The sequence below is a fragment of the Ostrea edulis genome, chromosome 10 (genome assembly GCF_947568905.1).
Source record: "Ostrea edulis chromosome 10, xbOstEdul1.1, whole genome shotgun sequence".
NCBI classification, from domain to species: Eukaryota; Metazoa; Mollusca; class Bivalvia; order Ostreida; family Ostreidae; genus Ostrea; species Ostrea edulis.
In genome coordinates, this window is record NC_079173.1 from 957,774 (window position 1) to 973,024 (window position 15,251).

Below are 15,251 nucleotides of genomic sequence, written 5' to 3' on the forward strand. Positions count from 1 at the left end.
AGTCTCTACCACCATTACGAGTTTTGACGATCAAAGAAATGTTGATATTTTAACTCAGTTCCCGGAGACCTGGATCCCGGACACCTGAACTCCGGAGACCTGGACCCCGGAGAGTAAGTTTCCCGCCCCCGGTGACTAAGAATTGGGGTTAATAGGAGTATCAACATGTTTTGCAGTAGATAAAAAGCTTGGTCCGGGGGTGTATTTTGAACCAACAAACAGACGTAACCCCACCTAGATAAAGAAGACCTTTAAAAGAAGACAGGGACTTGCATGCAGTGGTTTAAACTTTAAATCTAACGTTCGTACTATGAATAAAAAGCCCGTATGTATATCAATGCGTGAAGCTAATGACTTCAGTATAACCATAAGGTATCAAAAGAGTTATCTTGTATCTCTCGTTTAAAATCATCGACTTGGTATTGTTCATGTTAAACACTATTATAAACTCCAACAGACAATTTGTATTGAGCGGTTGTTAGATTTAAAGATTTGTGTCACTGATTTGCTCTGGTCGGTTGCAACAATATCTAACATGGATTGGAAGTTTAAATTTAAGAATTCGTAAAAAAAAAAAAAAAAAAAAAAAAAATATGAACGCGAGAGTCCCGTTAGAATGGCAGCTCACTTCTCACGAAGATCAAGACTTGGGTCACCAGGTGATGAAACTTTATGAAGGTTATATACGTTACACATTGATAATCTGATAACTCGTTAGAACCGCCGGTGTTGCAGCATAGACTCCCCCCATAGACTTTCCCCCGCATAGACTTTCCCTCGCATAATAGACTTTCCCCCGCATAGACTTCCCCCCGCATAGACTTTACCCCCGCATAGACTTCCCCCCGCATAGACTTCCCCCCGCATAAACTTTCCCCCCGCATAGACCCCCCCATAGACTCCCCCCCGCAAAGACTTCCCCCTGCATAGACGACCCCCCCCCACATAGACTTTCCCCGCATAGACTTCCCCCCGCATAGACTTTCACCCGCATAGACTTTCCCCCGCATAGACTTTCCCCCCATAGACTTTCTCCCCGCATAGACTCCCCCGCATAGACCCCCCCCGCATAGACTTTCCCCCCGCATAGACTTTCCTCCGCATAGACTCCCCCCCCTAGACTCCCCCCCCGCATAGACTCCCCCCCCCACATAGACTCCCCCCCGCATAGACTCCCCCCTACATAGACTCCCCCCCCCCACATAGACCCCCCCCCGCATAGATCCCCCCGCATAGACTTTCCCCCGCATAGACTCCCCCCACATAGACTTTCCCCTGCATAGACTTTCCCCCGCATAGACTTTCCCCCGCATAGACCCCCCCCCCCCCGCATAGACTTTCCCCCGCATATAGACTTCCCCCCGAAAAAAAAACCAGGTCCGGGATAAATTCTGTAATGAAGTGCAGTGTTTAAGGCAACAAATCCACCGTGCCGACATTTTGTATGTATATACCCATATATTTTTTCTTCTAAATCTAGTATCCCTTGGGTAGACGTACATATGCATCCTCTTCTACGACCTAACACATGTACTACAATTAAATGCAGCACAATGTGGCATTTTACAAAGCTATGCGGTTAATACTTACATGTAGTTATACAATGTTACATCGGTCGGTAGCCAAACAATGTGGACACAAATAAATCGATTTCAAATCAGACGTTGTGCCAATCATTTCTTACTTTCCAAAGACTGAGACAAAACAAAATATAAATTAAAGTCAACCGCTTAGTTAAAAAAACAACTGGAAGTATGTAGGCCCTATTACTAAATTCCATAACGGTCGATTATATTTGTAATCACAAAAACACATTCCATCAGTGTACGTAAACTTTGAATAAATCTACTCAAAATCATATTATATTATATTGCTATTTAGGATTTCAAATATTTCGGTTGAGCATCACTGAAGACATTATTTGTCGAAATGCGCATCTGGTGCATCAAAATTGGTACCGTATAAGTTTTACATTTTTATATTTTATTTACATTACAAACTCTATCAGTCAACGATATTCGTACATTTTCATGATTATTAGGCCTAGGCTTTCTAAATACGTGTCATATACCTACACTGGTATCCCAAAAGTGTGTAACTTTTATTTTCTTATTATTCATTGTAAAATTCAGTTGAATTAAAATTGCAATAAACCTTTCTATCTGAAATTCAAAAAGAAAATCATTAAGTATCGTCCAGAAATTATAACTTATACTCCATATACTATATCAGTACTGATAACTAAAAATGCTTATTAAGAAATTGATATTTTTTTTTCTACCATTAAAATAATACTTGAATAGCGGGGATGTAAAGTGAGAAAGTAAATACCTGCTATATAATTAAACACAAGCAATTTTTATATACAACTTGCGATTGTAAAATATAGACACCCCCCCCCCCCCTACTCTACCATTAAAAACAACGATTTGTGAATTTTATACTTCCATTGGGAAACACGTGGAAAAAAACTAGCTGCTTATGAAGAACCGTGCGTCAGTACAACAGATGACATCAATGATACATTTGCCACATTTAGGTACTCTACATCTACAAGAACATTTTAAATGGCGCTATTTCAATATTGTGGTGATTCGTATCTCGCGGGGTTCCGGTTAGAATAGTACCCCTTTGTTTGTCGAAAGAGGTGGTCCTTCGCATAAGACCGTAAAAACCGAGGTCCGTGTCACAGCAGGTGTGGCGACATGATAAGTAACAACAAAACGGTATGTAACAATGACAGGGTATGTAACAATGACATGGTATGTAACAATGACACTGTATGTAACAATGACACGGTATGTAACAATGACACGATATGTCACAACGAGACAGTATGTAACAACGACATGGTATGTAACACCGACACTGTATGTAACAACGACACGATATGTAACAATGACACTGTATGTAACAATGACACGATATGTAACAACAAATCGGTATGTAACAATGATACGGTATGTAACAATGACACGGTATGTAACAACGACATATATGCAACAATGACACCATATGTAACAATGACAGGGTATGTAACAACGACACGGTATGTAACAACAAATCGGTATGTAACAATGATACGGTATGTAACAATGACACGGTATGTAACAATGACATGGTATGTAACAATGACATGGTATGTAACAATGACACGGTATGTAACAATGACACGGTATGTAACAATGACATGGTATGTAACAATGACATGGTATGTAACAATGACACGGTATGTAACAACAACATGGTATGTAACAAGGACACGGTATCTAACAATGACACGGTATATAACAATGACACGGTATGTAACAATGACACGATATGTCACAACGAAACAGTATGTAACAACGACATGGTATGTAACACCGACACTGTATGTAACAACGACACGATATGTAACAATGACACTGTATGTAACAATGACACGATATGTAACAACAAATCGGTATGTAACAATGATACGGTATGTAACAATGACACGGTATGTAACAACGACATATATGCAACAATGACACCATATGTAACAATGACAGGGTATGTAACAACGACACGGTATGTAACAATGACACGGTATGTAACAATGACATGGTATGTAACAATGACACGATATGTAACAATGACACTGTATGTAACAATGACACGATATGTAACAACATGGTATGTAACAATGACACGGTGTGTAACAATGACATGGTATGTAACAATGACACGATATGTAACAATGACATGGTATGTAACAATGACATGGTATGTAACAATGACACGGTGTGTAACAACGACATGGTATGTAACGATGACACGGTATGTAACAATGACACGGTGTGTAACAATGACACGGTATGTAACAACGATACGGTATGTAACAATGACACGATATGTCACAACGAGACAGTATGTAACAACGACATGGTATGTAACACCGACACTGTATGTAACAATGACACGGTATGTAACAATGACACTGTATATAACAATGACACTGTATGTAACAATGACACTGTATGTAACAATGACACGATATGTAACAACAAATCGGTATGTAACAATGACACGATATGTAACAATGACACTGTATGTAACAATGACACGGTGTGTAACAATGACACGGTATGTAACAATGACACTGTATATAACAATGACACGGTATGTAACAATGACATGGTATGTAACGATGACACGGTATGTAACAATGACACGGTATGTAACAATGACATGGTATGTAACAATGACACGGTATGTAACAATGACACTGTATATAACAATGACACGGTATGTAACAATGACATGGTATGTAACGATGACACGGTATGTAACAATGACACGGTATGTAACAATGACATGGTATGTAACAATGACACGGTATGTAACAATGACACGGTATGTAACAATGACACGGTATGTAACAAAGACACGGTATGTAACAACGACACGGTATGTAACAATGACACAGTATGTAACAATGACACGGTATGTAACAATGACACGGTATGTAACAATGACACGGTATGTAACAATGACACGGTATGTAACAAAGACACGGTATGTAACAACGACACGGTATGTAACAATGACACGGTATGTAACAATGACACGGTATGTAACAATGACATGGTATGTAACAATGACACGGTATATAACAATGACATGGTATGTAACAATGACACGGTATGTAACGATGACACGGTATATAACAATGCTAGGGTATTTAACAATGACATGGTATGTAACAACGACACAGTATGTAACAATGACACGGTATGTAACAATGACACCGTATGTAACAATGACACGGTATGTAACAACAACATGGTATGTAACAATGACACCGTATGTAACAATGACACGGTATGTAACAACGACACGGTATGTAACAACGACATGGTATGCAACAATGAAACGGTATGTATCAACAACATGGTATATAACAATGACATGGTATATAACAACGACACAGTATGTAACAATGACACGGTATGTAACAATGACACCGTATGTAACAATGACACGGTATGTAACAACAACATGGTATGTAACAATGACACCGTATGTAACAATGACACGGTATGTAACAACAACATGGTATGTAACAATGACACGGTATGTAACAACGACACAGTATGTAACAATGACATGGTATGTAACAATGACACCGTATGTAACAATGACACGGTATGTAACAACGACATGGTATGCAACAATGAAACGGTATGTAAAAACAACATGGTATATAACAATGACACGGTATGTAACAATGACATGGTGTATAACAATGACACGGTATGTTACAACGAGGTGAATGACTAACACTATAATATAGATTTATCTTTGCTGTAAAGCTTCGCCATTTGTGGAACACTTTGTAGCAAATAGTTGGATACCGAGCGGGGACTGTACCTTTTTATATCTGTGTGTCTTTTTTGTGTAAATTCACGCTCAACATGTTGAGGACGATGCTTCAACTATACAAATACTTTTGTATCTCTTAGATACGGAGGTATTGATGTTTATGTTTAAAATCCACTAGTGTAATGCATAACTGGCATCTAACCTATTGCACATCATTGGGCTTCTCTGGAGAGAGAGAGAGAGAGAGAGAGAGAGAGAGAGAGAGAGAGAGAGAGAGAGAGAGAGAGAGAGAGAGAGAGAGAGAGAGAGAGAGAGAACGGGGTATAGCATTACTTTTCCCCCAAACCCTGAAAATGTGCATGCGTTTTTTTTTTTTTTTTTTAGCTTTACTTGAGTTAAAATGATATGAAACAGTAAAAATGACTAAATAGGAGACATATTTAAACCTTATATAATTTGTAAAATCCAGGACTCCTCGACACATAAAATTGTGCCCCCACTAACCGCAATACCTGGATCCGTACCTGATTTATATAAAAGAAGAAGCGTAATTATTCCATTGATCTTCTCTATTGTGTGTTTTCGTCCATAAAGGAAAGTATAGTTTAAGTAATGGTAGACACGCTGCTCAATTCAAGAGTCATTCAGATTAAATGTCGTCATTATAACAAATTTAAAAAAAGCAGAAACATTTACTTCAATCATTATTTGATGGTGTCACATTTATGTTCAAACTACTTTCCCTAGTTTTAACCTTGTACAAAAGAATTAGATGTATATAAATTTATTCCTAACTTGCTTCCATACAGGAACAGTTAATGATGTTCACAAGGACCAGGTCTAAAGTTAGATATCTGTGCATATATTCACTTGAAATAGCAGTTGCGAGTTAGTTTGGGCGTAGCAGGCAAGGCGTGCACAGATCTAGTTGGCACCCAGTGTTTTGTATATTGAAAACTTCACTTACTAATTTCTCTTATAGACCAGATTGTCATCGCTTCACTTCTGAGGTAAGTTTATCTTTATTCAATATATTTAGTAAATACCGTTATGCATTGCAAACAACTTTGTCATTTTCTCTTATCCTACAACTTTATAGTAGAAGTAATCTCAAGTTTGCATATTGTACATGCAATATTGTTTCACAGGTCATAATGTACTAGTAGTGAGTATATTATATCAAAGTAAAGAGTAAATATGGGTAGAACTTTATGCTCATAGAGTAGTAGTAAAGTTACCTCTGCGTAACTTTTTGTATGTGTAGTACAGTGTACAGTATCTACGTTGTATAGCAAAATACGCTATGTATACAGAAATAGTGGTAAAATGTAAAACCACAGTATTAACGTTATAGTGGATTTATCAAATGTACAGTATGAAGTTTACGTAAATAGTAAACTGTTGTGTAATGATACAGTATGTATTCTTGAAGTGACATTTTTATTATAGGTCTAAGATACAAGTAGACCAAATACAGGAAATATTGACATTCGCACGTAATACCTCTGCCCGCCAAAGTTTGGAAAGAAGAGCATATGTGGAAGCAGAAACCAACTTTAATTATTTAATGAATTGTAGTAAACAAAATAATGTAATATATATTATAGATTGTAAAGTAAACAAAATATGTAATCTGCAAAAGTGGAGAAAATATCTATATTGTAATGTGTTGTGGAGTGTGTCATTTCTTTTATATTTATTTTGTATTATATATTTTATATTTATTTGGACAAGAACTCGGTCTATCTGTGACAAATAGTACGGTGACAATTTCATTTACCTCTCGAAAAGTGCGTAAAACTTATTTATCCGATCTATAGAGGGATCATCTCATTACTTCCCCTTATCGAATTATCCCCCGTTTACCGGAAATGCCTATTCATGTCTTTTAAAAAACCGAAAGTACATAGCGGAGAAACAACATGACTTCTTTCTCATACTAGTGAGTGTATGTTTGTGTGTGTACCAAGGTCAATGTTGAAATCACGTCTTTCGCTTCATTGACCTGGTGTGAGGCCACGCAGGCGGTGTTGCAGAAATGCTATACCGCTACCAAGAAACGATTCCTTGTAAAACCCGAGTATTTTAAAACCTGGACACATGGGGAGACGGAAATGTTACACTTGGAACAGTTTTGTTAATTTCTCTTTTATTTGAGGGAAAGCAGACATTTCCATGGGAAACACATTTCCTCTATTCTTTTTTTCTTCGTCATTTTATTGAATCTTGAAATTTTACAAGTACACGAAAAAAATGCTTAAACCTAAGACACACAAACTCATTCTTAATTGATATTTAATAACTATTTTGCAAAGCATCCCGTCTGTATTTTAATAAATTGTTAGACTTAAAGTTCGTGTGACTAATTTAGTGAATATCGGTAATTGTTTTTAAGTTTTTGTAATGCTCCCTGTCATACAGACAATAAATTGTTAGATTTAAAGTTCGCGTGACTGATATAATATTGTGTTGGTGATTGCTTTTAATTTTTTGTAATGCTCTCGGTCATGAAATTGAAAAGGTTGCAATAGACAGGGAGGGGCGGAAGAAACTAGTCCTTGTCTTATGCAACAAGGACTAGGTAGGTAGGTAATGCTCTCGGTCATACAGACAAAAGCCTTCTGGCTGAAGTTACCGTGTCCTTCGCGTTGGCAGTGATATCTATTTATCAGTGTTCATTCAGGGACAGCTAAAAGTACTGAATAAAAAAATCGAAGAAAATGTAATACATAAAACGCACCGCCTTATAACTTCCCTTAACCACAATTCCTGGGTCCGCCCCTGACCACTACACTACGTTTTGATAAATGCATTTAGTTATACACGAATAGCACAGACGTTTGTTATCTGCTCTGTTATCTATCATAATAAATGTGTGTTAAGAAAAGATGTTACTGTGGTTCGTACTAATCGTGTATTTTCACAGCACGTGGTTTTTATAATAAAAAACCCATGATTAACGTATTTTCATAAATAATTATGCGAGTCCAAATATTTATAATATTTCGCTTCAGGACAAACTTCGACCAATAGCCCTCGAAAGGGAGACGGAGTGGCTTGTTTTTATTTGCACTTTTGAATTCAAATTAAACGACACATCTTTTATCAAGAAAATCCACCACAGATAGATGGGCAGACAAACAAAGGGACTGGTGATACCGCTATACCTTTTTCTAAACTAATACAGTAGTTTTTGTGAAAGAACAGTTAATTGAAATGAATGTTAATAAATCTCGATAAAAATGACAGGATCACAGCTTCAGTATATATACATAATGATAATATAGACACATTTTAGTGTGAAGCAAATGTATCTGTTCATTTATTTTTCAAATATGCGCTGGGAACTGACAACAACCCCTCAAAATGAAATAAAAGATATCCATAATGTCATTTAAATATTGTGTTTTAATATTTCAATATTACAAGAGCCAATAGACCAGAAAACACAAATCGGATGCGAATGCGAAGACATAAGATATATCGCACCCCACCTGGATTTTCAATGCGTGATGAAATACCTTTAAAAGAAGACTAAGGCTCGCATGCAACGATTTAATCTTTAAATCTAAACGTTCATACTACAAGAACATGTTAGTTTATCAAGATGTGAAGCCAATGACTTCATTAACAATCAGGCAAGGTATCAAAATAACTCGTTTAGAATAAACGAGATGGTATCATTTATATTCAACACTATTGTAAACTTAAAAGACAATTTGCATCGAGTGATCTTTAAAATATTTGCGTCAATGTTTTGTTCTGGTTGGTTGTAAAGAATACTTAACATGGAAGTTTAATTTATGAGAATTTGTATGATCTAAAAAAAAAAGAGAAGAAAAAAAAACAACCCACGAATGCGACAGATCGATCTAATTTCCTTTAATGGGTAGTTTTTATCTCCACCCTAAAAGCAACATACGATAACATCATCAGCTGAGAGTTTGTTTGATCGGCAGCTGACCTATCAATGATGTCCAACGTCAGTGTTATCGCCCTGCCCACTATTAACTCTGGCCCAGCGGGTCTTAAATGCCGTATATTGTTCAAATTTACCCCGAAAGGAATTTATAAGTAACTCAACGGTGGATCGGATAGGGGGCATTTTATCAATGACATCGTATTGAGGCTGTGTGTGTTCATCCACTGCACACTCATTCTTATACTTTAACCTGTCCTCTTTCGACTCTATTCCCTCGATTCTCCTTTGAATTTAGGACACCTCCTCTCTCGAAGATCAAAGTTTGGGTCACCCTGTGATGAGACGTTATGAAAGTGATATACTTACACATTTTGATAACCTGTGTGAACCGTCGGCACGAGTTTTGGTGTATAACAGGTCCCTCGTCATACAGAGCTACTCGTCCGAGCAAGGACAAAGGAGTTGTCTCCCGTTCTCCGCGTAATTCTGACACAGAGCAAACATTGGTTTACAGTTGATTTTCTGTGGTAACACAGGTTAGCAGAAGTTCTTAGGGGATATTTGACCTTGGCTATTACAAAGTATTGTCTAATGCTATTGCGATTCTGGGTTAGGATTTATGAGTGTTTGCAGGGATATTTACGCTATCTATCGACGGAAGGGTAGAGAGAACAGAAATCTGAATAATGGATTTTCTCGCTTTCTTCCATTTTGCGGCATTAATAAGTCCCCCGAAAAAAAAAACGTTTACAGGCTGAAGTTGGTTTTGAATGTCTAATAGGACTATCTTGCGGTTCTCGCGCAGCACCTGTTCAAATTCATTGTTGTGTATCTGAGTATACTGGGTCACTGAGAGGGCAATTCGGATTGTATGTCGTTGTTTGTTTTACTATACAATGTATTCCGGAAAAGACTTGGTTGGGTTTGTGTGTTAATAAAACATGGCAGACGTTGAGTAGCATGTCTTTTGAGTTTGTGATAAGTGATCGCAATGTAGACTACATGCATGAACACTCAGGACAGTAGATGAGTGATACAACATGGCGGAGAATCCAAACTTCCCCGATCCCAATAATGTGTTGCTTAATGGGATGGACACGTTTCAATTGATGCCTGTGTTGACCCCGTATTCGCGGGAAAATGAGCAAACCTTCGTGAAGAACTTATGTGACGAGAGCCCACCGTGGTCAGTTAGAACACCAGCGAACACATCGACTCCGGTAGTGAGTAGGCCTAATAAGCAAGACATTAATGTACCTAGTTGTGGGGACAAACTTTCACTCCGTAAGTGTAGCGGATATTCACATGAAGATGCCGCCTATAGGGCCGAATTTAACTCGCACTGTGTATTTCACGACCTCGATGCAAATGAAGCACGGAAAATTGCGACCTTCCATCTTCATCTACAAGGCCCTGCCCTTGTATGGTTTGGACAACTTTCGGAGTTTATGCGGACGTCGTGGAGGATCGTCTCGAGTGAGTTCCAAAGAACATACATCAGCAAATCACCATTGGACCCAACTCTGATTATGGAGTCAGCGATGTTCAATTCATTGTGTTTGTCCCCTACTCAGCCGTAGGAGGATTTCTACAGTATTATTCTGGAGAAAGGTCGAAAGCTAGGTAAACCCGAACGTGACTTGATGAACAAATTTGTTGAAGGGTTACCACAGCAATTGGCGTTTTATGTCCGTGCTGGACGTTGTACCAGTTTCGCCGACACTCTTACAGCTGCCAAGACCGGGGAAGCATTTGGTTACAGGCAAACCCCAGCTTCCACAGCTGCAATACGGACACAGTCAGCATCCGATGTCAGCATGAACTTCATCGTGAAGGAATTATCTCGCCTGTCTACAGCTGTACAGCACTTAGCAACCCCGGATTATGGTGAACAGCCCCCACAACGTTTGGATCCTGCACCGCAACAATCTGCGAATTCCAAGTGTTGTTGCCGATGTAGAGGTGTGGGTCGCGTACAGCGTGCCTGTGCATTGAAGGATGGTGGTGTGTCTGACCCCAACTTTCAGTGTCCGTTTTGTTCCCAGTTCGGGCATAATGCTGCGTCGTGTATGTCCACGAAGTAGGAAAACTCCAGAGCCCCGCGGAGAGATCAACAGGGCGCTCCCTCGGGAAGACGTTAAAATCGCGTCATCGCAGCCCTTCGCCTACACCGTGGAGAGATAGATTCTACCAACAGAGATGTGCGACACAGAATGACGCGACAACTTTTAGTGGCAATCCGTTGTGTGACTCTTGCGTAGCCACAACCGCGCCTGTGAGCAGTGACAGTTTTCATTTGTGTGACTATCAGAATATAGCAACAGATGTGCCTGCTTTCAGTGACGTTATGAGCTCGTCTGATATGTTTTCAGACATACAGGACTCCAACACCACTAAATTTATGTATATGCCAGTGAAATTCAAAACTGTCAATGTGGCAGTACTATTAGATTCTGGTTCATGTATATCTGTTATGTCATTGTCGTTGTATGATATGTTACCCATCTCTGTTAAGCAACCTCTGTATGCCTGTGGTATTTCAGTATTAGTAGCTGGTAATCAGAGTGTCAAGAATTTAGGTGTTACAAACGTTAAGGGTCAAACACCTCATGGTACACATTGGTTTACTGTGTATATTTTTCAATGTACCTCGCACCCTTTTATCATTGGAACAAATTACATGAAAGAAAAAGGTGCTGTGCTAGATTTTAGTGCATGCAATGATTTGTTGAATGGATATATGCAATCCAAGGTGAAGGTTAGATCTATGAAACCTGTTACTGTAGAACCTAACAAAGAGCGTATTGCATATGGCAAAGTTCCAAGAAAGTCATTATATGGTGTGCAGGGTTTACTTTCTGCTCATGTGAATGTTCTGAAAAGAGGTTTGCTGCTGGCTAGATCGGTTACTACTATACCTGCAAATAAAACCATCCATTTCAAAGTCATGAATCCTGGAAATGACCATGTGTTTATACCTAAAGGTATGGTGTTGGCCGATTTTGCTGTGTTGGATTCCTTTTACAATATTGTGTCATTTCCAATGTGTACTAATGTTAAGAGTGTAACTCAGTGCAAGACAGAGTGTCAGAAATCAGATTATTTTTCTGCTTTTTGTGCAAATTTTGATTTTTCTGGTACACATGTACTTACAGACAAACAGATTGAGAAGCTTGAGAAATGTTTATATGCACACAAGCATGTATTTATGACTAAAGAAAATCCACAGCTTGGTTTTACGAACCTTGTACAGCATGAGATACATATGAAGCCAAATTTTGTTCCCAAGTATCAAAGGCCTTATCGTTTACCTCCAGATAAGAGAGAGATTTTGCGCACACAGTTAGACGAACTCCTCTTCCAAGGAATTATTTCCCCTGTTTGTGAAACAGATAGTTTGTCCATTACTAGCCCCTTTTGGTTGTTAAGCGCAAAAACAATGGATCTCATGCTGCCCAAGGTAAAGAGGCTCATCTTACCTCATACAGGTTTTGTTGTGACTTTCGGTATTTGAACTCGCAAACACTTGATTTTGCTTACAATATACCTGATGTACAAGAGCTCACATAGTCTTTTAGTCAAACCACACCCAATTTTATTTCTACCATTGATATGAGCTCAGGTTTTTTTTCAAATGGGCATTTCAAAAGAATATGCTAATTTACCTGCATTTAACACCTGTTTTGGTACGTACAAATTTACCAGATTGCCTATGGGTCTCAAGACAGTCCCTAATAGCTTTCAATTACTTATGGACAAAGTTTTGAAGGGTTTGATTTTTAGATCTGTATTGTGTTATATGGATGATGTTGTTATTATGTCAGATAGTTTTGATCAACATTTAAAAGACATTAGTGAAGTGATTAGTAGGTTTGAATCGTCGGGTTTGAAACTGAATCCTATGAAGTGCACATTTGCTACTGACAAAGCAATTTTTCTTGGACATGAAATTTCCAAGGATGGCATTCACCCTTCCTCAGATCGCGTTGACAGTATTAAAAACTTTTCCCTTCCAACGACAGCAAAGGAGCTGCGTTGTGCTCTTGGCATGCTCAACTGGTTTCGGAAATATATTCCAAACTACAGCATAATAGCTTCGCTCCTTCATGCCCTGTTAAAGAAAAATGTGAAGTTTATTTGGACACAGTCACATACAGTTGCATTTCAGACACTGAAGGGTGCTCTTGTGAATTCGAATGTGTTGTCATTCCCAAGATTTGATATTCCCTTCCATGGTACTGTGGATACTTCGAGCAAAGGTATAGGATATATGTTATATCAACTTTATGACAATGACACTCCACATGTTATTCGTTTCGGTTCGAAAGGTCTTAATAAATGGCAACGATCTTATGGCGCAACGAAATTAGAACTATTAGGAGTGACCACTGCAGTCACAGACTGTGCATCGTATATTCGAGGAAACCATGTAATTGTTGAGGGTGGTCATCAAGCTCAAAACCGCTGTTCATGAACAAACTAAGTGGAGCTATCTTCGACCGCTGGCTGACTATCCTTCAACAGTATGACCTTGAAATTCAGTATAAACCAGCAGCGCATATGATCGTGGCGGATGCATTGTCACGTTGCCATCCTAATCCGTACATGCCAACTCTGGAAGCCAGCCCAGATGAGCATGACCCATACTTCGATTCCGTTGATGAGCCTACATGTGACATAAAATTACCCACAGGAGAATGTCTACGTGACTTGATACAAGACAGATATTCTGGAATGAATGATTTTGCAATCAACAACATAGTGATACCTTTCCGACCTCCGGATCTTCATCTTGCGTTGGAATATGACGCTGATAAAGAAAGTAACTCGGATATTTGTAGTCTCACTCATTCCAAGCAATCGGATAGACTCCGAGGAACTCGTAAGTTTCTGCGTGCAAAATCAAGAATGCGTCCATTGTCGGTTCCTAATCAGCTAGTGTCCGACGTCCCTTGTGACGGTACGCTTCAGTCACACTCGCATATTTCACTGTAGCGAAATGACACGTTTCAACTGGAGACCGAGACTAATGGTCCTGCACACTCACTGTTCCAAGCAGAGACTGATGAGGGTGTTTCACAGGATCAATTTGGTGTTGCAACTGAAGAGGATACGCCTCATTAGCATAGTGACGAATTTCTCTCCAACAGTGATAATGACGTGAACGCAAACCGTTTTACTGGTGACACAGACATTGACATCACCCATACACTGTTACAAGATCAGAAACATATGGACTCGAGTGTGCCTACTGATCCGCTTGCGTCTTCATCTGAAGTTGATACACCACTTGCTCAAAATGGTCAGGATCACACCTCAGCAGCCTGAAAGGACACTTTAACAGTGTTAGGGATATTTCTGCCGATATGGCTCATTTACAACTGAATGATGACGATTTTAAAGACATTTATTTGTATCTCAATGATGGTACAATACCTGATATGCAGAAGGATGCGCGCAAGATAATACTGCTGACTTTCTTCTCATTGACAATTTGCTGTTTCATTCTCGTGTTGCAAAAGCTAAACGTACCAAGGACACGAATCAATGGCAGTTAGTTTTACCGCAGTGTAAAATTATGGATATATTACAAATGTATCATGATAGCCCACTTGGAGGACATTGTGGCATTCAGGACTGTATCGATAGAGTGAAGGAACACTACTATTTTTCACGCATGTCTGCAGTTATCACAGATTAAGTTCGTTCATATATTCCTTGTCAACAGCGAAAACTGACACAAAATCATACCAAATCCGCAATTGTCGCCTACCCAACACCTTGTAAACCTTTCAGAATGTGGCAGGTGGAGAGTTATGGACCATTTCCTCTGACCGTGTCTGGATACACTTACGTTTTGACTGCGGTTGATATGTTCAGCAAGTTCCTTTTCACGGTACCGTTAGCTGCGGATGATGCTTGCACTGTCTCAGAAGGCCTCTACTTACTGTTCACTACATCTGGAACTTGTGACACGCTTATA

At 39.0% G+C, this 15,251-nt stretch overlaps 1 protein-coding gene across 1 annotated transcript in view; it reads left to right on the plus strand.

Moving 5' to 3' along the window:
- Positions 1–13,828: 13,828 nt before the first annotated feature.
- Positions 13,829–15,251, plus strand: part of LOC125666982 (alpha-1,3-mannosyl-glycoprotein 4-beta-N-acetylglucosaminyltransferase C-like) — a 51,637-nt gene continuing 50,214 nt past the window's right edge. The window contains exon 1 of the mRNA XM_056152441.1: positions 13,829–14,228. Within this exon, the coding sequence (XP_056008416.1) occupies positions 13,829–14,228 (400 nt within the window). The remainder of the gene's footprint in view (positions 14,229–15,251) is intronic.